Source organism: Amblyomma americanum, chromosome 1, assembly GCF_052857255.1.
Source record: "Amblyomma americanum isolate KBUSLIRL-KWMA chromosome 1, ASM5285725v1, whole genome shotgun sequence".
NCBI classification, from domain to species: Eukaryota; Metazoa; Arthropoda; class Arachnida; order Ixodida; family Ixodidae; genus Amblyomma; species Amblyomma americanum.
In genome coordinates, this window is record NC_135497.1 from 555351900 (window position 1) to 555377888 (window position 25989).

General features: G+C 44.1%; 1 protein-coding gene across 9 annotated transcripts in view; it reads right to left on the bottom strand.

Moving 5' to 3' along the window:
* Positions 1-25989, bottom strand: part of LOC144116351 (uncharacterized) — a 107759-nt gene that overhangs the window by 62760 nt on the left and 19010 nt on the right. For 3 of the 9 annotated variants that reach the window (XM_077651100.1, XM_077651104.1, XM_077651103.1), the window contains 2 exons: positions 25780-25953; positions 20356-20821 (listed from right to left, as the gene is read on the bottom strand). In XM_077651100.1, the coding sequence (XP_077507226.1) occupies positions 20492-20821; positions 25780-25953 (504 nt within the window). In that variant the 3' untranslated portion in view covers positions 20356-20491. Of the gene's footprint in view, positions 1-10973; positions 12258-13670; positions 19731-20355; positions 25250-25779; positions 25954-25989 lie in introns of those variants that run through there. The other 6 variants (XM_077651098.1, XM_077651099.1, XM_077651107.1 and 3 more) reach the window with 6 other exon arrangements.

The following is a 25989-nucleotide window of genomic DNA, read 5'->3' on the forward strand; positions in this document are numbered from 1 at the left end:
CATCGGTCATAGCGGTCACTGTCTGTTTCAAGGCTCCCCTCCCACCATCAGCCACTTTTGCCTCCGTCACCTTCACATGTTTGTGAAACTATGGCTTTTGTTTTAGCAAACATTCGTAGCTATCTTCCGAAGAGAGAGTCAGTGGAAGCCTTTCTTGACGATCACGGCACCGATATTGCCATATTTACAGAATCGTGGCTCTCCGATAATATCTCAGACGAGGAACTGCTTGACAACAATAAACCGTTTTTCATCTACAGACGTGATAGGGCCTCGCGCAGGGGTGGGGGTGTTTTAGTCTTTATTAAAACCAGTCTTAATTCTTCTCTTCTCATGACTCATCCCTGCCAGGAAATTCTTTGTATCAGAATTACCCTTTCCACAAGCACATGCATAGTTATTGCATGTTATCGCCCTCCTGACAGTGACAGTTCCTTTATTGCCGATTTTTACTCGGTTCTGCTCGTTCTTAATACCCGTTTTCCTAAAGCCAATTACATCCTCTGCGGTGACTTTAATTTCCCTGACATCGATTGGGGAAACTTGAGCACATCTTCTCGTCAAGCGAAAGATTTCCTTGACGTTGTCATGACATTTAACCTCACCCAAGCAGTAAACTTCCCTACACGTGGCAGTAACACCCTTGACTTAGTCTTTGCATCTAGCCCCGAACTCATCCAATACATATCGAGCACTGACGGTTTCAGTGACCACAACACCGTTATTTTCAACCTATCACTCCCGTTTCCCCAACGGCAGCGCTCTGTTAAGTTCATTCGCGATTATAAAAGGGGAGACTTCGCCTGTATCAACTCGGAGCTTGAGAACTTTTTCCTTCATTTCAAGCAGTCTGCATCTAATAGGTCTGTCGAAGAAAACTGGCTAACTTTCAAAAACAAACTTTCAAATCTGGTCGAAACCTATGTTCCGCTGATATGCATTCGCGGTGACTCCAACAAGCCCTAGTTCTCTAACTCCTTAAGGAGGCTTTCTCAAAAGAAAAAGCGTCTTTTTCGTGAAGCTAACAGAACTGCACTGGCTTATAAATGGACAAAATATTTCTCGTGCCTGCAGGATTACACGCGTCTCCTAAGGTGTACAAAAAGAAAGTTTTTCCACAATGATCTGTATGGCATTCTACTAACAAACCCAAAGAAATTCTGGCGGATGTTATCACCCAAATCAGGCAACACTCATTGCATTACCCTTTTGTATCCTGATGGTTCACAGGTGCCTCCAGAACTTCGATCTGACGTCATGAACTCTTATTTTACATCAGTCTTCACACATGAACCTGCCTGGAATACATCACACAGATTTTTTAAACTTTTCTGCGATGGCACCTATCAACATCACTACTGCTGGCATTTGTGCTCTGATAGACAAACTAAAGTTATCCAGTGCTGCCGGGCCTGACAACCTCACTGCCAAAATATTAAAAGCTACAAAAAATGTATCTTCTCATTTTCTAAAAATAATCTTTGATCAATCTCTTGCGAACAGTTCCATACCTAGTGACTGGAAAATTAACAAAGTCATTCCTGTGTTCAAGGCTGGCAGCCGGAGTGACCCGTCGAATTATCGTCCTATTTCATTAACTTGCATACCATGTAAATTTCTTGAGCATATTATATACTCGCATATTGCATCCCACCTCAATTCCAACTCCTTTTTCTTCAAAAATCAGCATGGCTTTCGTCACGGCTATTCATGTGAATCACAGTTATTTGAGTTTACCATGGACCTTCACTTAAACCTTGATTCTTTGTTCCAAACCGATGTCATCTATCTTGATTTTTCCAAAGCATTCGACCGTGTCCCACATCAACGTCTTATGTTCAAACTTTCAGGTCTTCACCTTCACCCACTTGTTTTAGACTGGATTCACAATTTTCTCACAGCTCGCTCTCAGTTCACCGTAATAGGCGGACTTCCTTCAAATTCTACTTCCGTCTCCTCCGGAGTACCACAGGGGTCTGTGTTGGGTCCGCTTCTCTTCTTAATATTTATTAACGACCTCCCACACAACATCTCATCCACCATCCGTCTTTTCGCAGATGACTGCCTTATCTACCGCCGTATAAATACTAAAGACGATCAAGCTGCCCTCCAAAACGATCTGAAGCTCATCGAAAATTGGTGCTCTTTGTGGATGATGGAACTGAACATTAGGAAGTGCAGTTTTATGCAAATTTCTCGGAAACGCTCCAATTTAACTTATCCTTACTCTTTATTTTCTGAGGACCTATTGCAAGTTGAATCTTATCGTTACCTTGGCATCACAATCAATAGCAAATTAACTTGGGTTGATCATATTACAAAAATCACGGCCGACGCTTCACGTACACTTGGTTTTATTAGAAGATCACTTCCCTCTTCCCCCGCTAACATACGTAAACTGGCATATGAAACTTTTGTCCGCAGTAGGCTGGAGTATGCATCCGCGATCTGGAGTCCTCATCAGTCCTACCTAATTAACATGCTCGAAGCCGTCCAGAACCGTGCAGCACGCTTCATATCGTCAACATACGACTTTCATTCCAGCGTAAGTTCAATTAAATCATCACTTGACCTCACTTCCTTAGCTCTCAGACGAAAAGTTGCGCGCCTTTGCTTGTTCCATAAGTTATACTTCAATTTCCCCTATCTCCGTGGTTCCCTCATATCTCCTGCCTTTCGTACATCGCGCCGCCTTTTTAATTCAAATAGCGTCCAACGACTTCATGGCTCCACCAATGCTTTCAACAAGTCCTTCTTTCCGACCGCAATTGAAGAATGGAACCTTCTGCCCGACTCACTAACAAATGTGCACGATGCGACAAGGTTTAAGGCGATGTTGTTAGATCACCTGGGTTGACATGTTGTTGACATGTTTTTTTTTTGCCCAAACCTCTCGCGGACGTGTGTGGTGCTTGTGGCCTAAAGGCATTTTTTACATGCACCGTTGTAACTATTCGCGTTCCTTGCTTCTCTTTATGTTCCTATATTGCATTGTTACATTTTTGTGACCTTTGTTTTTCCACATCAACCTTGTATACGCTCCCCCCTTATGTAATACCCCGACAGGGGCCTTTAAGGGACAATAAATGATGATGATGATGATGATGATGATGAAAGTCGCTAGAGACGCGCCCATACACGGACTTTGAGAAAGCAAGCTTCTCCGCGGGATGAAGAACGTGTTCAAAACCAAACTTCGGTCCCAACTGTAACACCTTCCTGTGTTCCGCTGGAACAGGCTTGTCCCCTAAAACGATGATATTGCCTTCTTTCGTGGACTTTTTTCGTCCATGCTCAGGAAGCCTGGGTCTTGCCAAATACCACAGGTACTCTGTCATCCTGTCGGTTGTCGTCGACCACTCTCGGAACATGCGACCATCTCCCTGGAGGCCGCACACCAGTCTCAGATGGTCTTTAAAAAATCTTGCCTGGCGCCACCACTCAGAACGTAGCATCTTGGTGAATCTTCTGGTGTGGCCCCTTGAAGGTGCCATGAACCCACACATCCCAGCAACGTCCGCAGGGCATCGGCCGTACCTTGCGAACCAGGAGAGGCTGCGAGCCTTGCACACGCACACGGCGATTAGCGACGCAATTACTGCTGGGTTAGATAGGTCATAATTAGAAGACAGGAAAGGGCTCACTGTACTAGAAATTAGTTGCAACAGGGCAGAAAGTTGAGCTAGTTGGTACACGTTCATTATAAAAAAACCTGGCGCTATCAAACGACGACACAGAGGGGACACAGCGCTACTCGCAACTACAAGAAATTTTATTCAGAGGCTTCTATATATACAACAAAAACCAAAACAACCCAAAGTAATCGCACGCCACTTGCCGACCGAAGTACAGGAAGAGATTAACACACGGATTTCAATCGCTCTTTCAAATAACTTATCTCTCCTTCAGACAATCCAACTGAAGGGTCACTGACACATGTATGCCCCGTTTCCGCGATATGATAGGCTTCAACAATCTCCCGCGTTACACGATCTCGGTGACGAAAAAGAACACACGTTTTGGAAAAAATGGGAGAACATTTCTTCTTGTGCTTGCTGCCTGAATAAAATTTCTTGTAGTTGCGAGTAGCGCTGTGTCCCCTCTGTGTCGTCGTTTGATAGCGCCAGGGTTTTTCATAATAAATGCAGACCAGCTTTGACGGCCAATTGGCAAGAGTATTGGACTCGGGCTACCCTCAGTCGATCATGACGGCTGTTGCGGAAACCCTCCTGAAAAAGGTGAAGAAGAAGGCGACGTCCTCGAAGACAAGGGAAGTTGAGCGCACTGTGCGTCCGAAAGTAGCCCCCTACCTGCACACAGTCTCGCATAACTTGAAGAAAGTAGCGAACAGGTTTGGGGTGCCGCTGGTTTTTTCAGCTCCGAAAAAGCTCGGCCAACTATGCCCTCGCATCTCCGATAAGGTGGCAACAAAAACTGGCTGCGGGAAAAAGCATACTAAGCCCCATGTAGAGTGCCAGGTAGGAGTGGTCTATGAAATTCCGCTGTCATGCGGAAAAGCCTATGTCGGCCAGTCTGGCAGATGTGTCAACGATCGATTGAGGGAGCATGAAAGAAATTTAGAGAGAGATGAAGATGTTAATTTAGTTAAACATTGCAGGTCTTGTCAGGATTGTTCGCGGCATTTTGAAGGTGCAAGGATTCTAGGCAGAAGCAAAGATCAAACTGCACGTGAACTACTGGAAGCTTACCATATAAAGAAAAAGGGCGTTTTTTGCGTAAGCGATACATCTGTTCATCTGTATAAAGCGGAATGTGACCTTTTCTCTGCCAGGCGATAAGATGGGTTTCACGGTGTGATAGTTTTGTTTTTAATTTTTTGGATTTGGTTTTTGGGTTTTTTTTATTTGTTTGTTTTTGTGATCGAGGTACGTGTACTTGCTGCGCGCGCATCCGCGGCGGAACCTTTATATTTCCCATTCCTGGCGAAATAAAATCAGTTGTGAGTGCAGCTTTGTCAGTGTCGTAGGTGTTTCTCCCCTTTTTTGTGCTCGTAATTTTTTACGCTGCAGTTATGTGGAAGAGCCCTCTTATGCTATCTATGGCATCAAGACAGCCAGAACCGAGACCCCCGTTAAGCTATTAGCAGACAAGGCAAATGACATGAGGGGCTCGTTTGACAAACATATTAAGCCAACAGTCACCGAAACCAAGGTGCATAGGGGAATGTTTTCTATTTTTTTTAATTTCTAATGCGAGTCAGTTGGTTTAAAGAAAATTACTTATAAACCAGCATAAAAAACAACTATGCCGCCGGGGGGATTCGAACCCACGACCTCCGAATATCGCGTCCAGTGCTCTTACCAACTGGCTACGGCTGTCCAATCTGCTGCTTTCGTGAGCATTTATGTTTTGCGTGTAAGCGAACCTTCGGAGTGTTCACCAGCGCCACCCTCGTCCATAGCGGTGGACGTAGCACGTCCTGTAATACCGCAAGTGTGACGTAGAACTTCATCTAACGGCGAGGGCGCAAACTGTGTGAGAGCCCTCTTATGCAACCCATGGCATCAAGACTGCCAGAACCGAGACCCCCTTTAAGCTATTAGCAGAGAAGGCAAATGAAATGAGGGGCTCGTTTGAAAACATATTAAGAATGCAGTCACCGAAACCAAGGTGCATAGGGGAATGTTTTCTATTCTTTTTATTTCTTATGCCAATCAATTGGATTAAAGGAAATTACTTATAAACCAGCAGAAAAAACAACCATGCCGCCGGTGGGATCTGAACCCACGACCTCCGAATATCGCGTCCGGTGCTCTTACCAACTGAGCTACGGCTGTCCAATCTGCTGCTTTCGTGGGTATTTATGTTTTGCGTGTAAGCGAACCTTGAGAGTGTTCACCAGCGCCACCCTCGTCCATAGCGGTGGACGTAGCACGTCCTGTAATACCGCAAGTGTGACGTAGAACGTCATCTAACGGCAAGGGCGGAAACTGTGCGAGAGCCCTCTTATGCTACCTATGGCATCAAGACAGCTAGAACCGAGACCCCCGTTAAGCTATTAGCGGACAAAACAAATGACATGAGGGTCTCGTTTGACAAACATATTAAGGAAGCCAACAGTCACCGAAACCAAGGTGCATAGGGGAATGTTTTCTATTTTTTTAAATTTCTAATGCGAGTCAGTTGGTTTAAAGAAAAGTACTTATAAACCAGCAGAAAAACAACTATGCCGCTGGTGGGATTCGAACCCACGACCTCCGAATATCGCGTCCAGTGCTCTTACCAACTGGCTACGGCTGTCCAATCTGCTGCTTTCGTGGGTATTTATGTTTTGCGTGTAAGCGAACCTTGGGAGTGTTCACCAGCGCCACCCTCGTCCATAGCGGTGGACGTAGCAGGTCCTGTAATACCGCAAGTGTGACGTAGAACGTCATCTAACGGCGAGGTCGGAAACTGTGCGAGAGCCCTCTGATGCTACCTATGGCATCAAGACAGCTAGAACCGAGACCCCCGTTAAGCTATTGCCAGACAAGGCAAATGAAATGAGCGGCTCGTTTGACAAACATATTAAGGAAGCCAACAGCCACCGAAACCAAGGTGCATAGGGGAATGTTTTCTATTTTTTGATTTCTAATGCCAATCAATTGGTTTAAAGAAAATTACGTATAAACGAGCAGAAAAAACAACCATGCCGCCGGTGGGATCCGAACCCACGACCTCCGAATATCGCGTCCGGTGCTTTTACCAACTGAGCTACGGCTACGGCTGTCCAATCTGCTGTTTTCGTGGGTATTTATGTTTTACATGTAAACGAACCTTGCGAGAGTTCACCAGCGCCACCCTCGTCCATAGCGGTGGACGTAGGACGTCCTGTAATAGAGCAAGTGTGACGTATACCCTGCCGAAAATTTCCGTAAGAAGCCTTATGGAAAACTTATGCATTCCACATATTTTCCACAAAAATTTGTATGGATGCTGTATGGACTTATGGAGTCCACATATTTTCCACAAAACTGTTTGTGGAAAGTTATGGATTTTGTGGAGTGCGTGGGGTGGTTGCGGACACATGTGGACAATGACTTTACGGGTGATGGAGTTTTATGGATGGGTGTTATGGAGAGACTTTGCGGACCACAGGAATCCATAAAATCTACTCGACGCGGAGTCCGTTAATTATGTATGGAAACTAACGGACAGTGTGGAAGTGGGTTGAGAACACAATTGAAGCTTGCAATTCCTGCAAAAGGCATACGACCAGGTATGCACAATGACCACAGCCTCCAATGGCAGTATATTAGTACCAGATATAATCAATTTAATTTTATAGCCGCCGCGGTGGTGCAGTGGTTAAGGCGCTTTGCTGCTGACCCGAAAGACGCGGGTTTGATCCCAGCTGCGGCGGTTGCATTTCGATGGAGGCAAAATGCTAGAGGCTCGTGCACTGTGCTATATGTCAGTGCATGTTAAAGAATCCCAGGTGGTCGAAATTTCCGGAGGCCTTCTCTATGGCGTCCCTCATATATGGCCCATTAAAGACCCCATAAACCACAATTAACACAAATGAAGCATATACTTGCAATGTATACTCATACACATAATGATCGGTTTATTGAATACAACTGATATATGCACTTCAAAACCAATATTTCTCATGTTTACAATGCGGTTTAGGAGCTGCAAATAAAACTGCTGAAAATCATAAGTAGCCGAGCCGACCATGCAGTTCTCAAGGAAATGCGCGCCAAAGAAACTAAATACATATATTTACAATAGATACATATCATCATCATCACATACATGTTATGGTACATGTATGTTACATGCATATATATATATATATATATATACATACATATATTTACAAAACAGTCATTGTTCTCTGATCCGGCAGAACGCATAGGTCATTTCTTGTTACTGAGTGAAATTGAGGTAACATTTTAGATACTTGATAATAAGAATAAGGGAAGAAAAGGTAATCACATGTATTTTTTAAATACATATATATCACACTTCTGCAACAAATTATTTACTGGATAACACAAAAAGTGAGGAAAATTTGATTCAATAAAGCTGCTATGAAAAGTAACCAGGTATTGAAAACAGAACTACAATACAGGACTGCAGCACAGATGTACGCCATTTCTAGTCTTCGGTAAATTGTGCATCACCTTCTTCTGCAACACGTGGGATAGAAATGGCTTGGAAGTGATGACTATTTCGCGTGTCATTCTCTGAGCAGCAAGCCTTATAGCAACATTTCTGCCACTGCCTACAGCCTTTCTTGATGCAGTAGGATACAAACTAGTTGTCTCGAAAGTTGCTGCATCTAAATTTAGCACAGCTGAGAGCTCAAGGAATTCTGATCATAAATGACTGCACAGCGCACTTGCTGGTATGAGTTCAGTTCTTCAAAGCGTATGTATGGGCTTGCCCCTTAGCTCACAGACAATTTTTTTCTTTGAACGCCCACTGTCATCACCAAACAAGAACGTTGCAATGTACTGACCATTAAATGAAGCATGAAACAAATATTGGCATGTGACCTAAAATCATTTACCCAAGGAAAGGTTAAATTCAGGTCACAATATCAATGCAGTAAAACTGCTCTTGAAAAATGCAAAACAGTTCACAAGGTTCGTACAGACTCAAAATGGGCACATTCAAGGATATTGAAGGAATTTCAAGGCCTAGATGGAGTATTTTGAAGGACTCAACACAATGCTACATGCGGCAGTTTGCAATACCAGGTACCAATTTTACTGAACAAAGTCGAGGAAAAAAACATTTCTAGGAACAGCTTGTATTGCACTAAACCTACATAATATATGTTCCGTCCTTGAGAAACACCCTGCAGTGCATTGCACCAATATGTCGAACAGCAATCCATTCTGCAAAACTGCAAATAGCAACTTCAGGAGAGCACCTGCCGCTTTTCCTGAATCTTCTGGTTGATGCTACACAGTTCCTCAGTCTTGCTTCGTGCAGCCTTCCTCAGACTATTTGATCTGGCCACGTACTTCAGATCGTTAGCTGCTTAATTCTGCCTTTTCAGCATACGTATCCACTGAAGCCTGGATGTCAGCTATTGTTGCCTGGAGTGTCTTTTTTTTAATGCGTCGATCTCTTCGTCGATGCAGCGCCTCTTTGATTCCCTGACATCATCACATTGCTTCTTTTTTACTGCTTCCAGATATGCAGCATACTGCTGCCGGGCAGATGATACAGCAGTCCTCAGCTCTTTTGTAATAGGGACGTTAAGAACGCCCCCTGCCTTGTCCACAGCGTCGCATACAATAAGTTGCGTAATGCACCACAGGTCCTTCAGGTTTTCTACAGCAATGAACTCTCAAATTGAGGCACACTTGCAAGGCTTCCAGAGCTCTTGTAGTGGAAATGTGGACCTGTGTAACATTTCAAATAAGTCATTTGAAAACTTAACATTACACATTTCAACACCGACTCTAATATGTGTGCATAGTGCACCCCCCCCCCCCCCCCCCTGCAATTTCTCACACTTTGTACTCTCTCCTGGGATGAAGTGAGAAAGATAGCCGTGCTCTACTTCCTCCTCTCTCAAACTGGCACAGATTGAGATCAAAATGAAACCAAGAGTGTCCCCTCCCCAGCTGTGCACTAGGGTACATTTTGAATTACACGTTGCACAGCCTCGGTGGGAGTGATATTCTGCTACTCAGCATGAGGCTGAAAGTTCAGTCCCAGCGGCAGGAAAATGAGCAACTTTGCATATATTTCAGGACACCAGAGCTGCGAAATTAATGCCGTGCCTTCATAATAGCACACCCACATAAGCAGTTTACTTGCTGCGCAGTTCACTTAGAAAATTCCCTAGTGATAGAAGCATCTCGAATATGTTTAGTCATTCCTAAATAATAAAATCTTTATCTTTTGGCGAGTCCTCTCCACTGTAATAGTCAATCTACCACAGTGGTTCAGTGTGGCATTCAGCTACTGATCCCCTGGTCATCTGATAGCAGCAGCTGTATTCCAATGAAGGTGGAGTGCAAAAAGCGGTGTGCTGTGCGTTGTCAGCATGTGTTAAAGAAAACTATGCTGTCTGAATAATTCTGGTGCCCTTTACTTCAATGCAATCCACTTATAACGACATTTAGAAAACCAGAAAATTTGATGGTTATAACCGATTAACGTTATATCTGGACTGGCAAAAAAAACACATCCATGTATTCCCCCATGCATGTAGGCATTACCCCATAAATGTAAGGGCGCACAGCGTCTTGGCACTCTGCCAAGTTAGCCGAGCGAGCCACCCCACCCCCTCCGGAGCTCCCGTCAAAAGATAAACAGGCAGCAATGTTATCGGCATAATCATCATAGAGCATCTTCGTGCACTGCCAAGGACTGTGATGCAGACAGCGCAAAACGGGGAACGTGCAAGAAAAGGGAGCACTTGAAAAAAGTAAATTCTCAACCACATTGGGCGGAAACTAATTTTTTAGTCAATGTTGCGCGGCAGCGGCCAAGCAAGCTCCTCCCTCCAGCTATTGTGTCAACGATAGTGCTTGGTTCTCAAGGCCGTAGGCAACGCTCCCCCACGCATTTCGCCATGCCGGTCCGTTCGGAGAGTTTTTACCTCGTTCACTTCAAAGGATTTTGTTTTTATCAAGCTTTCAGACAAAGTATGACTGTAAATACCATCTGGGTGGCTAGAATCCTATCATTGTATCTGCTATTTCACCAATAGTTCTATCGTTATATACGGTTTATTTTCATATAGTGGCAATGGGAGAATTGAGAAATGTAAAGAATTTGATCGTTATAAGCGATATATCGTTATATCTGGTATCATTATAAGTGGATTACACTGTACAGCACCTCTCATAGCCCAGGTATTGCTTTGGAACGTTCGACCATGCTGTGCAGTTTACTTTAAATTTTCACCGTGCGCTGTTGTTAAAGGTGCACTAAAGAGGAATCTGAACTTCTATTTTTACTGTCGGAACTCAATCTACACAATCCGGGCGTTCTTGGAAACTTCGAATTATTGTCCTGTGTGGCTGATTGCCCTAATTATACCGGATTAAACATCCCGGCTCCCGCCTTTTGCTTGAACTCAACGCAGTAGGTAAGCGGAGTCAACCAACGTGTGGAGTGCCTTTAGCCAGCCCAGTGGCGGCTTCACTTTCGCTTATTTTTAAGTTTCTGTGAATAAACAGCTTCAGTCACAGACAATACAGGCACAGGTTATGCCCATAGAAATAAAAATGCATGTGGACTCTGATTTACGTGTCACTCCGCCAATGGCAGAGCGGCAAGCCGCCATGGGACTGCCCGATTCTTTGGTTGACTCCTCCTACCTGCCGTGTTGAGTTAAGAAAAAAAGAAGGTGGGAGCCAGGACGTTTAATCCGATTTAATTAGGGCGATCGGCTGCACAGGACAATAATTCGAAGTTTTTAACAATGCCCGGAATGTGTAGATAGAGTTCCCGTGGTAAAAAGACGAGTTCAGATTCTTCTTTACTGTGCCTTTAATCACGCTCAATGAAGTTTGGCAGCTTGCAAATGTACAGTTCCTCTTCTTCCGCAAATTCAAACAACACACATGGCGCATGGATGTCTTTCAGTTTCAATACAGTAATAACACCTGAAAGAGATCGAAAGCATTCCATGATGTGCGGAGGTAGCTTGTGCTGGCTTTCCATGAAAACAACCCTAGTGCACAACAAAATGCATTCTCTGGTTTTATTTTCGGTAACCTGAAAAATGCGGTTTATAAAAAAGAAATCATTCTCCGTTGTGCAAATAGCTGTACTGTTGCTCTTCTTTGCCCTCTCATACCTTGTGCTGTGCAGCACAGTGGAGCGGAAACTAAACCGAAAATGCTCCTCAAGAGAAGGAACGTATCCAAAGCTCAACATAAGGCTGTTTCTTTCTTCTGTTGAAAGCACGGGAAATGGGTCACAAGCTCCAAACATATAAGAGTTACCCACACGTGTGGCATTCAGAGTGAGTGGGTGCCCCAGCATTGTGCATATGAAATTTCTGGCTTGCTCCTGAACACTGCAAAGTGCCATAGCTAAATCCACTTGCTGCAGCATAATCATTCTTTCAATGACCTGGTCAGGTGCCCCATTTGCTGATGTTATTGCTCTAAGCACCCTACCATTCCCGGTTTCAAAAACAAATGCCGAATGTGCCCACAGTGGCCCGAAGTTCTTAGCAGCCTTCGCCAGGTGGAGAAGCTGGTGGACGTTGAATGTCATCAGCCGCGCTCCATACAGTGCTGGCATCCGTGACACGAAGTCCTCTAGTAGGCGGCCTGCACCAAGATAGTACCAACATCTCACTGTAAACATATCTAGTGATACCAAAAATGTAACGTGTAATTTAGGTGCATTCCATTAGTAATATCAGATAAAGAAAGTAATTACGTGAACCACAAGACGACAACTGATAAGTACTTTCTAGAATAAGCTGATAACCAGAGAAGGGATGTTGAACACTGTGGGAACATACTACAGGAAATGCAAGCTCATACGGCCGAGTCAGGCTTGAAACAGAAACACAGTATTTAATAATAAAAACAAACATGAGATAACTTTGGAAAAAAAGGATTGAGCCCACTGCTATGCGGCGCTCATGAAACCATGAGCTTCTAAACGTCCTTTTAAGCATAGCATTACTTGGCTCATGCTTGGCGTGAACAGAATGTGTGTACAGAATGTGTCCGCAGAATGTGAACGAATGATGGATGGCCATAGAACAATGAACAGAGAGGAGAACACACAGAGAGAGAGGGGAACCTCTTATGGTGAACAACAAGCGGTCTAAATGGCATTCTTTAGAGAATATGCAACTGCAGCTGGAAACTACTAATCTTGATTGTCAAAAGTAATTGAAATGTAGAGCATCGTGGTCAATAGACTGCACTGACTGCACGCTGAAAGCAGCGCTAGTCATTGAGGCACCCTAAGATAGACAATCCTGAATGCTGCTAAAAAAAACTGAGCAGCTGCAGAGTGCTGCCACATCAACTCTTAGAGAAAGACCACCACCAAGCACAGCACACACAAGACTAGAGGCTGTAGCTCTCAATGGCTAACAAAAATGCACTTTTTTTCAGCAGACTATTTAATTAAGCTTTCAGTACCCCTCAAGTGGGCAACAACATGCAAACACTCAACGTTTAAAGGGACACTGAGTGACAAATGAAGTAGGCCTGCATAGATTAAATCAGCCTAATAAAAATGCAATGGGAAATCTTATGAACTAGAAAACATCACAAAATTAAATGTAGATATCACCACCATCAGTCGTTGTCAGATGATAACTGCAATGATATGTAGGGAGTTTTCTCTGGCATATTCCTAGGTGACATTGCCATGTGCTTCATGCAGTGACCGCAGAGTCCTTTCCAGTCAAGTCACCATGAATTTGAATCAAGTCTCATTTGCAGGTTCGTCCTTAAGCTATATCAGACTACATTAGTACATCCTGCACTGGCACCACTTTAGTGAAGTATTCAAGAATGACACAATCTATAGAGCAAAGAATAAAAGAATCAGAAGCAGCACAAATACTTCAAAACCACAATAAACTGTTCATGACAAACACCTGCAGACCATAAGCACAAAGCTCTCCTTGCTTTGAGATGCCACATTTTTTCCCTGAACTACCAATAAGTACTTTTGGTGCCTAGCTTCTAATACTGCATTATACAGCTGGGCCTCACCTGCATGATTTATTTGCTGCAATGTCAGCTCTTCCAGCAGTAGGGTGAATATGGCTTCAACCAGCAATGCAAAGTGGTTCAGGTAGCGCTGAGGTAGTATGCCCAAGCAGCAGGGCAGGGCATAAAAAAGCAACCAATACCGCCATTCGCTGGCTTTCCAGTGGCACTTGTCCTTGAGCGAACGTGGCAGACGGGTGAATGAATGAGGTGGCTTTATTGCCAGCAGCCCTCTGTACACTTTGGCCATGGTTACGGGGCGCCCTGCACAAATAAAAAGGTTGTGCACTTGGCGCTGGTGTGCACGAAACAAGGGCAATGGCTTATCACTGTTTACTGTTCTAGTCTAAAAAGCAGCTTTCTAACCGTAGCAGCTGAAGCTGCATGCACAAATTTTGTGGGCCCTTTTAAGCATTAAATCTCAACATAGCAGCAGGACATCATGTAAAAAAAAGGGCACTGAAATGACGTCCGGCACTTACGTTGCATAGAAAACATTGAGAAGGGTAACAGAACAAAAAATCTCTGCCTTTGTCTTCACATGCTGCAGACAAATTCACACAAACTGGCTGAGAAGATGGCACTGGCTGCTGTGACGCAGAATTAGAACATAAGTGAACCAACGTGAAAGGTGTTGGATTAGGTTACGTTCCAGCATGGCACAACATACCAAGATGTTATGTCGCATAGCTCACAATTCCAAGGTGAAAATTATGACACCACTTTGTTTTGACTCATAATTCAAGCCCTATAAATGAATACTTTCTGGATCCACTGCCATAAGTTTATGGAGACCCGCCGTGGTGTCTCAGTGGTTAGGGTGCTCGGCTACTGAGCCGGAGTTCCCATGTTCGAATCCAACCACGGCGGCCACGTTTCGCATCGATGGAGGTGAAATGCAAAAACGCGCCCGTGTGTTGTGCGACATCAGTGCACGTTAAAGATCCCCAGGTGGTCGAAATTATTTCCCAGCCCTACACTAGGAGCCCTCTTTCTTCCTTTCTTTCACTCCCATAGTTTCTGCGCCATTTCCTTTCCTCAAAAGCCAATTTTGATGTTTATGGAATGCAATATCAGATAGAGAAATTAATTGCACTGCTGTTTTTGCATGCAGCCTGAAATGTTTAAATTAGAAGGTGCAGCATTAAACTTCAAGTGATATGAACAAGATGCTAAGAAATTGAAATTTTTGCCAAAGTTGCATTCTGCAAGCTGTTGGTGATTGCTTACAACCAGTTCAAATAACATGAACCCCTACTGGCGTTCAGAGGCACTGCGTGGCTGTCATGCAAATCATACCCAGGTTCCTTTTTTCGAGCTGCACAAATGCAGCTTACCCAACATTCTGAGCACTCAAGCATGCCAGACTGTTCTTTCTTATGTTTGTGAAACTTATGTTTGTGGGACAAACGGGACGCTGCATTAATAAGCGCCTACAAGAACACAAAAATTCGTTGGGCTCTAATAGCGGCATGCATTTGCCGAAACACTGTCTTTCTTGTGACAATAAATGCACGCCACTCTTTGAGCGTACAAAGATAATCGGAAGGGCCAAAGACCAGAAAACGCGTGAGGTCATCGAAGCCTGGCAGATTGATAGATATGGGCCCGAGAAGTGTGTAAGCGAGGCTTCGGTCTATCTGTACAAGAAGGAGCTGAAGTTCTTGAACTCGATAAGATAGTTTGCTTGTTGCGCATGCGTAGGGTTGGTGATGGAAGGAAGATGTGTTTCAATAAACAGTTGCAAGTCCGCGCTCATCCTGTCTACTTCTTCCCTGTGTATCGTCCTTTGCGTGGTTTTCGTTCTTAGTTCATGGATTACCAACTAGCCCCCCATCGTACACTCCTTCAATTCATTTCTTCTACATGGGGCTCTGTTTTATGTCATCTTTCCTTCGAGAATCAATGCACGATGTGCACGAGTTTTATCGCTGCTACCACGATCGAGGCAAGAGTGTTGGGCTTTTGCCTAAGGAAACACGTCTGTCCGCCCAGCGTTGTGGGACTGTTCGGCTTCCTGGGCTGCTCCGAAGGCCACTGGAAAAGAATGGCTAAGATTTTAAGGAGCGAATGTTGGAGAAACGTTCGACTACTACGGGACTGGCTGCGGTTGGTGTGCTTCACTTGGAAGGGGACAGACTCTGCCGGCATGAGGACATTCAAGGACTACCAGAACCTGGCTGAGACTACCACTGAGTTCCTTTGGAACAAGCGACGACAAAGCCTACCTAAGGCGCCAATGAAGCAGACAGGTGAGGTGCCTGTTATCTACCTTGGAGGGGCGACTGTTTCATCTGACACTGAAAGGGTCCTCAGGAAGGGACCTAAGTTCAGCCTGGAAGTACCGCTCAGCAAGCCTGAGCTTTTGGCTTCGGTTCACAGGATCGCTGACAAGCTAGAAGGGGAAGAGAAAGGGTGCTGCCTTTCGGAAGGAGTTGATTCAGTGAGCAACACCTATCAGAAAAAGGACTGCACTTCCCTGCTGAGAAGAGTGGCTGGCTCAATTTGTGATTCTGGGCTACGGGTTCTTTTGTCCGACAAAGAAGGCGGCTTCGTGGTCCTACCGCGGAAACTATTCGGGGAGAAGGCACTAACAGCGATCAACAAGAACTTCCGAGTTGCGGATGTGAAGCCGACGAAGGCGAAGGCCAAAGCGGTTGCGCTTTTAGATGATTTGAAGCTTGAGCGGATGAAGAATGAAGTGATGAGTAACAAGGTACATGGGCTCACTGTGTTTTTTAGTGCAAAGAGTCATAAGTTAGAATGCCCCTTTAGAGCAATCGTAACGGAGAGAGGAACCTGGCAGGCAGTTGTTAGCCGATACCTTCAAAGACACCTGAAGAGTCTGTCGCCTGAAGACCCCTACAAGACCACCAGCTCGGACGGCATTGTGAAAATTTTCAAAGAGAGCATGCCAGGTGTTAATTATGGCTTCTCGGTTGACATTGAAGAGCTGTTTTATTCGGTTCCTCACAACGAACTGCCCATGGCGGTCAGCAACTGTATAGAGCGTTTGGGGGTTGTGGGGTTCCAAAATGCCTGCGGCATTTCGATAGAAGGTTTCATGGAACTGTTGAATGTGTACCTCTCCTCAACGCTAGTGAGTTTTCAGGATAAATTCTATGTGCAAAAACGAGGCATTTGTATAGGGTCGAGTGTTGCACCTGTTCTCACTGAAATATATTTAGCGGAAGTTGACTGTTCACTCTCACGGGCGCTAACTGACGACCGCATCGCGCGAGTTTTCCGATACGTAGACGACTTTTTAATACTCTTAAAAATGAATCCCAATGACAACCCACAAGAGGTCACTAATGAAGTTTTAACGTCTTTTAAATCTAAGGCTCCCAGTTTGAATTTTACCGTGGAATTGCCTGAGAATTCCTGCTTACAGTTCTTGGACTTGAGATTGTTTTTCAGTGAACCGGACCACTTGTGTTGGATGTACATGCCTAGAACAAAAAAGGCCCTTTTACCCTATGACTCCTGTCACTCTAAGCTTATTAAGAGAGGAATTGCTTCATCCTGCTTGAGGTCATCATTACTGAAGTCCTGTTTTCACAAGGTTTCACTCAGCTTTTCCGCTCAAGTCGCACGCCTAAGTTGTGCTGGGTTTCCCTCGTCGCTTCTGCAGGCCGCTGCCGGGTCTCTGTTGAGAACCGTCATCCCAATTTCTAGTGCTCGAGAATCTGGCATTCGTGAGAGGCGGAAATTTGAAGTACTGCCCTATATACATAAGACCTCGCATGGCCTAAAGAGGGTGGCAGGAAAATTCGGTGTGGAAATCTTCTTTTCGGCGCCTTGTAAGCTGTCCCGTTTGTGCGCGCTAACTAACAATGAAACGAGAACAAAAGCAGGCTGTGGTGTAAACCACAAAATCAAGTTTGTGTCCTGTCGAATGGGAGTAGTGTATGAAATCCCGCTTAGTTGCGGCTCAGTTTACGTGGGACAAACGGGACGCTGCATTAATAAGCGCCTACAAGAACACAAAAATTCGTTGGGCTCTAATAGCGGCATGCATTTGCCGAAACACTGTCTTTCTTGTGACAATAAATGCACGCCACTCTTTGAGCGTACAAAGATAATCGGAAGGGCCAAAGACCAGAAAACGCGTGAGGTCATCGAAGCCTGGCAGATTGATAGATATGGGCCCGAGAAGTGTGTAAGCGAGGCTTCGGTCTATCTGTACAAGAAGGAGCTGAAGTTCTTGAACTCGATAAGATAGTTTGCTTGTTGCGCATGCGTAGGGTTGGTGATGGAAGGAAGATGTGTTTCAATAAACAGTTGCAAGTCCGCGCTCATCCTGTCTACTTCTTCCCTGTGTATCGTCCTTTGCGTGGTTTTCGTTCTTAGTTTATGAACCTCCTCATGCTCATAAGTCCCTTAGTGCTTTTTCGTAAGTTAGTTATTTTTCATGTCTAATTTTGATAGCAAGACATAGGACCACACCTTGCTTGAGGAGCCAGCTGAATGAGCATTGCAACTTGAACATCAAAGCTAAGCTCCATCATGTCAGCAGCTGAACTAAACGGCAACAGTTAATTAACCCTTTCTGATCAGGTATAGCTTCCCCACTGACTCCTGCAATGGTCAGCATTCTTTTGGTCTTTCCAGCTGCTCGCAATGAAAGGGAGTGCCACATCATGACTTGGTTATAAACATTTATTTAAAGCCATGTGCCGAGCCATGCCGGACTATACCAACCATACGCTCACTTTTCCACTGTCGGGTGATGCCCGAGGTATGACCGGAAAGGGTTAAGGAGTACCAGCCAGCAACAACCTTTGTTTTCTCTTTTTTCCTATGCTTAATTTAGGTTAATGTACCCTTCAGCAATGTAGTACAGAGTATTAGAAAATTTTTTAAGGTTACTTAGTGCTATAATGTGTAGAAGTGTAGCCTTTTTACTTTCTCCGCTACTTACCAATGTAGAACGGTTGCTGATAGTTTGCTGAATCAAACCACTGGTCAGTCAATCATTTCGTGACCCCAATGAGCACACAATGCATATACTTCACTGTGTGGCCAAACACAATGTTAAAGTGTTTCAGGTGATTCAGTGGTGACTGCCCTTTAAGCCCATTCACAGCATCTTTGATCTTCTCCGCAAACTCCATGTCTTTCGACATCTCCCCTGGGGTCCGCTCCTCACCGACTGTAACACTCACGTACCTTTGGGCCCCTGTTGAAAGGAGAGAAATAGTGTGCATGCTCGATTATTTGCCTGCAGAAAGCAGAATCTACAGGAATTAAGCAATGCCTGCATATGTTTTATGCACTAAACTATTATGAGCAAAGGTAATCGCTCCAACTACCATGGTGGGAACCATATGCCACGCTGCATGCTGGCGCTGCCTGACGAAACGCTCATATTGTTGAAAACGTCGCAGTGTGCCAATCTTGACACTAGGAGCACTTCGTCAGGTAGCACCCAGATGTATACAGTGCAGCTTGGTTTGGAATGCAGAATGAAAGCCCTTACTTTTGCTCATGACAGTACCCTTGCTGGGTATAAGTCTCTCACGTGACATTCGCATGATGTGTCTAGATGGGGAATTTTTGGCCCGCCTTCAATACTTTGCACCTCATATCTGCTGTCACGGATAAGTTGGCACATCATCTATATCACATGTTTCTAATGGCAAATTTTGCAGCAGCCAGAGCTTTCATAAAGTGCACTGACAACTTTGATACAAACTGACCGCTGCAAATGCAACGTTTTTCCTTAGCAGTATGTGAACACCGCTTCAGCTTATCCATTTTTTGGTCATAGCTAGCTCAGACAGAACACCCTAAATGCATTTCAGGGCATATTACAAGCTGTTCAAAATTAAGATATGAATTTATTAAGCATATCCACTAAGTTAACATACATGCACAAGTGTTCAGCCAAATGCAATGAAAAATTTGATCAACCATACCTTCGTGAAATTCGGCACAATTGTAGCACCAAGGGCAGCCGAAGAGACCATTAAACTGGACCACGTTGATCACAGATGCTCGGGCTGGCGCATCCACGCAGCAGCACAGTACATGAAGTCCTGATGACAGCAATGTATGACCTGCCTTCCAAGTGATCTTGCCAAACTGATTGATCTCTTCAACAAATTTGGTTAAGAAGGTTCTCATGTACGGGTGCTGGCCGAACCACAGCCCACCTATCAAGCAGTTCTTTAGCCTGTCGCAAGGTGGCAGCTCGTTAATCAAAAACTGGATTGGCCACACAGATGATGACGATGACTTGAATATGGGGCTTCCATCTGTGTTGATAGTGATGGTAAGATCCATCCAGCCAATTTTGCCGCTCTTCCTCAACTCCTCGGCCATAGATCCACTTGTGATGTCCTGCAACAGTGCGGCTCCTCCTTGCTGAATGACTGCTTTTAAGTTCACAAGTCTTTCAAACAATGCAGCCTTTGATTTTGCAAGCAAACATTTCATCTGTTCTATCATATCTAAAATGCTGAAAAAATGTCCCCTAGCTTTTAGAACACAAATTTCCGTGCTAACCTCGCAGTCCGGGCACCTCATTGATGACATTCCGGGCACTGACACAAGCACACTGCCACAGGTGTCACAATAAAAAAACCGCTTCACCAGCCTTTCTTTGCGCGACGACCAAAGCTTTCGGAACACAAACTTTGACCGAGGAAGTACATCACCTTTAAAGCCAAACAGACCATCTATGAGGCGCAGCAGATCATTCAGGGCCTCCCAAGTGAGGCCATGAGTGACGACAAACGCCATTATCATTATGATCGCGGCTGCCTTTGTCGTTGTGGAGCCCGGAAGTATTGCTGCCTCAAGCTCGACAATGTCCGATGCTAGAAACTCGCATTCGCCGTCGTCGTTTTCGGTTTCTCCCGACATAGAACTGCTGTCTTCGGGTGTTTCGCCAAGCCGGTCAAAGTCGTCTGTTTGGAACAAATCTTCGTCATCGGCATACGAGCTGCCGCCTGCCTGCTCATCGTGGGCGTGGCTGGCTGCGCCGCTTGTTCTGCTGCTGGTTGCTCGCCACTTGGAAGGTTCAGCAAATCGCCCACAATGCCTCCGCCGTTGACATCTCCGTCGTTGGCAGCTGTGGCAGCTGACGTCGATGAGACACAATGCTGAGCGCGAAGCCGCACATCTTGCTGCCTCCTGTAAAGTGTGGTCTTCGGGACAACAAACGGTTCGTCTTTGTAGAAATAACGCTTCCGTCGTTTCTTGGTCACATCCCCATCCATAGTAGTCTAAGAAAAACTAAATGAAACAGACAGGCAAAAAATAGCAAACTATGATGGGAGAAACTGAACAAAATAGCAGCAAAAGGTGACAACAAAGTGACCACTGCTCTATCAGTCTTGACCGGTCTTGACTCTTGAAGTCTTGATTGTCTTGACTTTCGCCCTCCGGATACAACCGCGAAATGCGCTGTGCAAAACACTGTAGCAATTTGAAGTCCACTGGGTGCCTGCAGTCGGCTTTGTTCTACCCAAAAAAGAACTGTAAAATTTATAAGTATTCATTAAGCTAAGTATTCATTAAGCTAAGATAAGAACCACAGCATTTTCAACGGGTGACTAACCTTATAGTTATGGCGGAAACCGATGGTGAACGTTACGTACTGCCACACGAACTTGAAAGTCACCTAGGTCAAGCATATATGAAGTCTTTGAAGTGCTTTCACCTTAACATACGATCAGTAAAGCATAAAGAATCTGAACTTGGCCTCTTTTTTCAACAACACGATAACATGTTTAATGTGATAATGCTCACAGAAACATGGAGCACAGATGATACGAATGTTTTTCGTTTACCTTCCTACCAGACGTTTTACTTAAATAGGGCAACTGGTCGCGGTGGTGGAGTGTGCCTCTTGGTAAAAAATGATCTCCCATGTGAACTACTCGAAACTTTCTGTACAAGTACAGGTGACTGTGAATTTATGGCACTGAAATTGCAAAACACTGTACTTGCCGTTGGTTATCGACCTCCGAATGGGGTGGTGGCATCGTTCTTAGATTACTTAGAAAATGTTTTTGAATTTGTAAACAATTCTCACTTTGACATTATTTTTGGTGGCGACGTGAATATAAACATGTTAGGCAATGATTCCTCCAAACTGAAACTGGATGTTCTAATGAGGGCGAATGGTCTCACAAATGTCATAAATCTCCCAACAAGAGTGACACTAAATACATCAACATTAATAGATATTTTTGTTACAAATATAACTCCGGAGAGAATCAGAGCAGGCGTTATTGTGGCTGAGCTGAGTGATCATTTGCCTATTTTTTTGTGCTGTACCAAAAAGGTCAACATAAAGAAAAACGTGCCTGCAAGCTTAATACAACGTGTGTCACAAAAAAATCTTTCCACATTTCTGGAAAAAGTTTCACTGGCATCATGGGATAGTGTGTACAAAAAAACTGATGCTAGCGCAGCTTACGAAGAACTGCTTAATATTCTTAAACCTATATACGCAGATTGTTTCCCTTTTGTGCGATTGAAAGTAAACACAAAAATCCGCAAACCGTGGATAACACCCGACCTGGCAGCGAAAATACGTGAGAAAAATACAATGTTCAGCAGGTTTATCAAGAGCAAGGATCCAGACGCGTTGAAGCAGTTTAGAACTTGCCGTAATCGTTTAGATAAAGAGCTGAAAAGGGCACGAAAACAGCATTTTAACAACTTATTCACCTCTCTTTCTGGACGCACACATGCTCTGTGGAAAAACCTGCGCTCAGTATTAAACTATAATGTTAAGAATGACTCAGTTCGTGAAATAAAATACAATGGTACCGTGCTGTCAGGCAAAGCCTTAGCCAATGCCTTCAATAGCCACATTGTAAATACTGCCGCTCAAATAACAGTGAATATTAATCTAGACAATGTTCACTACAATAATGGCTCAGTTTTTCTTGATCCTGTCAGCGAAGCCGAAGTGACGGAAGTAATAAAAAGTCTTAATAACAGCAGCGCTATTGATGTTGATGGCATGCAAGTGAAACCTTTGAAACACGTCATCTGTGTCCTTGCTCCCTGCATAAATTACGTTTTCAATTTATGCCTTGAACAAGCGGTATTTCCACACCAAATGCAAGTTGCACGTGTGAAGGTATTGTACAAGAAAGGTGATAAGAATGATATGGGGAATTACAGGCCTGTTTCCATACTACCTGTCCTATCAAAGGCATTCGAAAAAATCATTCTCAAGCGATTTTCGAAATTTGAAGAGAAACATAACCTCATAGTTGATTGCCAGTATGGATTCCGAAAGGGAGTTAGCACCGAGTCGGCACTTCTTGCCCAAAAAGAGTATATTTTAGACCACATTGAACAAGAAAACGTAATATTAGGCATATTTATAGATTTTTCAAGAGCCTTTGACCTCATAAATCATCAGATACTGATCACGAAGCTAGAAAGATATGGCTTTCGGGGTGTGGCTGCGGCGTTAATCCGATCATATTTAACCAATAGGAAGCAAATTGTAGATATAGAGGGATTTTGTTCGGATTCACTAGCAGTTAACTGTGGCGTGCCGCAAGGCAGTATTTTGGGGCCATTCCTTTTTAATCTCTACGTGAATGACATAGTCAGCGTAACCCCATCCACAAAATTTGTCATTTACGCAGATGATACGAGTCTATTCTTTTCAGCAAATGATCCTGATCAATTAATTCGCCATGCGAATGAAAGCCTAGCCAAGCTAGAGAAATGGACTGAAGAAAACCTTTTAAAAATAAACATACAAAAAACAAAGGCAGTTCTATTTCACGCCAGAAATAAAACTATAACAACTAGCCACAGTGTTTTGCTCAAATCAACCCCAGTTGAAATAGTGCCTTGGATTAAAACATTAGGTGTTACGTTTCATGAGAACTTATCTTGGGATGCACATATTAACTGCTTAACCAAAAAACTTTCTCAAGTAGTCGGCCTCATATATCGAAATGCAAGTGTACTACCGCGTAATGTAATGATAATGCTGTATAATACCTTGTTTTGTTCAAGACTTAATTATTGCCATTTAGTTTGGGCCTCTACGACGCAAAACAATATACACAAAATTCATATTCTGCAAAAAAAGTTTCTACGTGCCGTTGCAAGTGTCCCCATGTGCTATCCCTCGGAACCATTATTTCACATGTATAACGTGATGCCTGTTACGAAGATTTATGGTTATCGTCTGTGCAAACAATACAAACAAGAGATAAAAAATGGTACTTGTTTCTTGCGTCAGATAGCCAACATAAGTAGTCATCCTAAAGCATACAACACGCGAAATTTTGAGAGGTGGAAAGTTGAAACATGTAGGACAACATATGGATTACAAATGTTAAAAAACCGGTTACCAAGGCTTTTAAATACGTTGCATAAGAAAAACATACAACCCGAAAATATTACTTTCAAGAAACTTCGCCACTACTTTACGAACTAAAAATAAGAACAACAAAATAGTCTCACAATATTCTATCTCAAAGCGTCACTTTCATTTTGCTATGCTGTCTATATATCTCCGGCGATGAGATTTGTTGAAAGTGTGTGCTCTCTTGTTGCATTCAGGTTTTCGTGGAAACTTCCTTTTTTTCAATGTACAGCTTTTGTTTGCGGTTTCACACTTTCATGCATTTGTTTTGTGGTTGCTGACCGCTACCTGTAGTTGCCAATGTGGGGGCCTGCGGCCTTGTCAAGCTGCCTTAATGACAGCTTTTTCTGCTGGCCTCCGGCATCATGTACGTGTGATGCAAATAAAGTTATTATTATTATTATTATTATTATTATTAAATTATGCTCCGCGTGCGCGCTAGAAAAAATTGCCTTTTCAAAGCATGGCCATAACAAGCCAAAAGTATCCAAAGCTTCTAGCCATCATAGCTGTGTTAGGTATTAGCTGCAATTGTTTTGGGTCCCTAGCTGCGCTGCTTTGTTAGCCTACGAAAATATTTTTTATTAAGGAGCCGTTGCTTGCATACGTGCTATATAAAGACGGTGAAAAGGCCGTCGTGCCAGTTAGCCTAATTAAAGATTATTTCCCAAAATCCACGAAGGACTTGGCGAAAAACAAGTTGGTCTACTGGCGGGACAAAGACGCTCCGGATGGCGGTGATGAAGATTATTATCCTGGCGATATAGAAGAACTGGCTGGTAAGTGACAACAGTATTTTTGTCCACACTAAGAAATCCGGAAAGCAGTCGCGTTGCTACGCTTGTAGGAGGTGTGCAAATTTATAAACTATCGCAGCGCGCGTGACGGTAGTGCATGCGGTTTAGCTGCCTTTGAGGGTACCCCTCGCGAGTGCAGGCGGGCGTGACAAGAACTGGAGAGACCAGGAAATGCTAGGCTGTTTGCCCTCGCAATTTCGTCGGGCAGGGCTTTTGCTGGAGAAAACCCGCAACAGACTGTCGCTAGCATTCATGATGACAGCGGTTTTGTCACTTCATCACAAGTCGCTATCGGGGTACAGCTTTGCTTGCAGGTCTTGCGCGGCTTCAACTTTCCGGTAGTCATTCCCATCCGACTGCGCACGTTGCTGAGTCAGCCTATTGTACTCGTCTACTCTAGAGCTGCATAACAACGTTGTGGCTAGTACCTGCAATGTAAAACCACGATTTGTTGGTAGACCATGTCATGACCCCTTTAAGACGTCGACTCTACCTTTTGCCCTCACTGTGAACAAGGCTGCCGCGTGGAAGGCGAAATGTAGTTGTCTTCGCTCTTTTGGTCGGCATCAGTTATTTTTTGTCATGCATCATCCCGACCAGATGGGTTTCCGTCAAACTGTTGACTTCAATATTCTAAAATCACACTGCCAATGTATGTTTCCACGAACTATAGTTAGGGCCAGTAGTTTTCTTTCGTGAAAATTAGTGATTTAAATAAGAACTTGTTTCCCAACACAATCAGGCTTACTTATAACAGCCATATAGTTATAATTAAATCTCAGTTATAATAAAACAACGAAAATATTACTCAGGGCAAATGGGCTGATCTTCTACCCGTCATACTGGAAGACTTGTCGCACTAACTGAACAACATTCAGTGCACCAAATAACTTTACCTCTCTTTTGGCACTAATATATATAATGGTCGTTAACTGTATATATCATGTGTGCCACTCACTTGCACTGGTAGCATCTGCTGTGCTGGGCTCGGACTGCTGGAGGCAGCAGCCTCTACTGCAGTTTGTGCAGCTGCAGCCAGCTCTGCCAGCCCTTCACCTGGCAAGTCTCGTGCCCCAAAGGATTCTGAGCCTAGCTCAGGCTCCCTCGTGGCCGGTATGTCCCAGTTGCACACCTACAATACAAATTGAAAACGCCCTTGTATATGCCA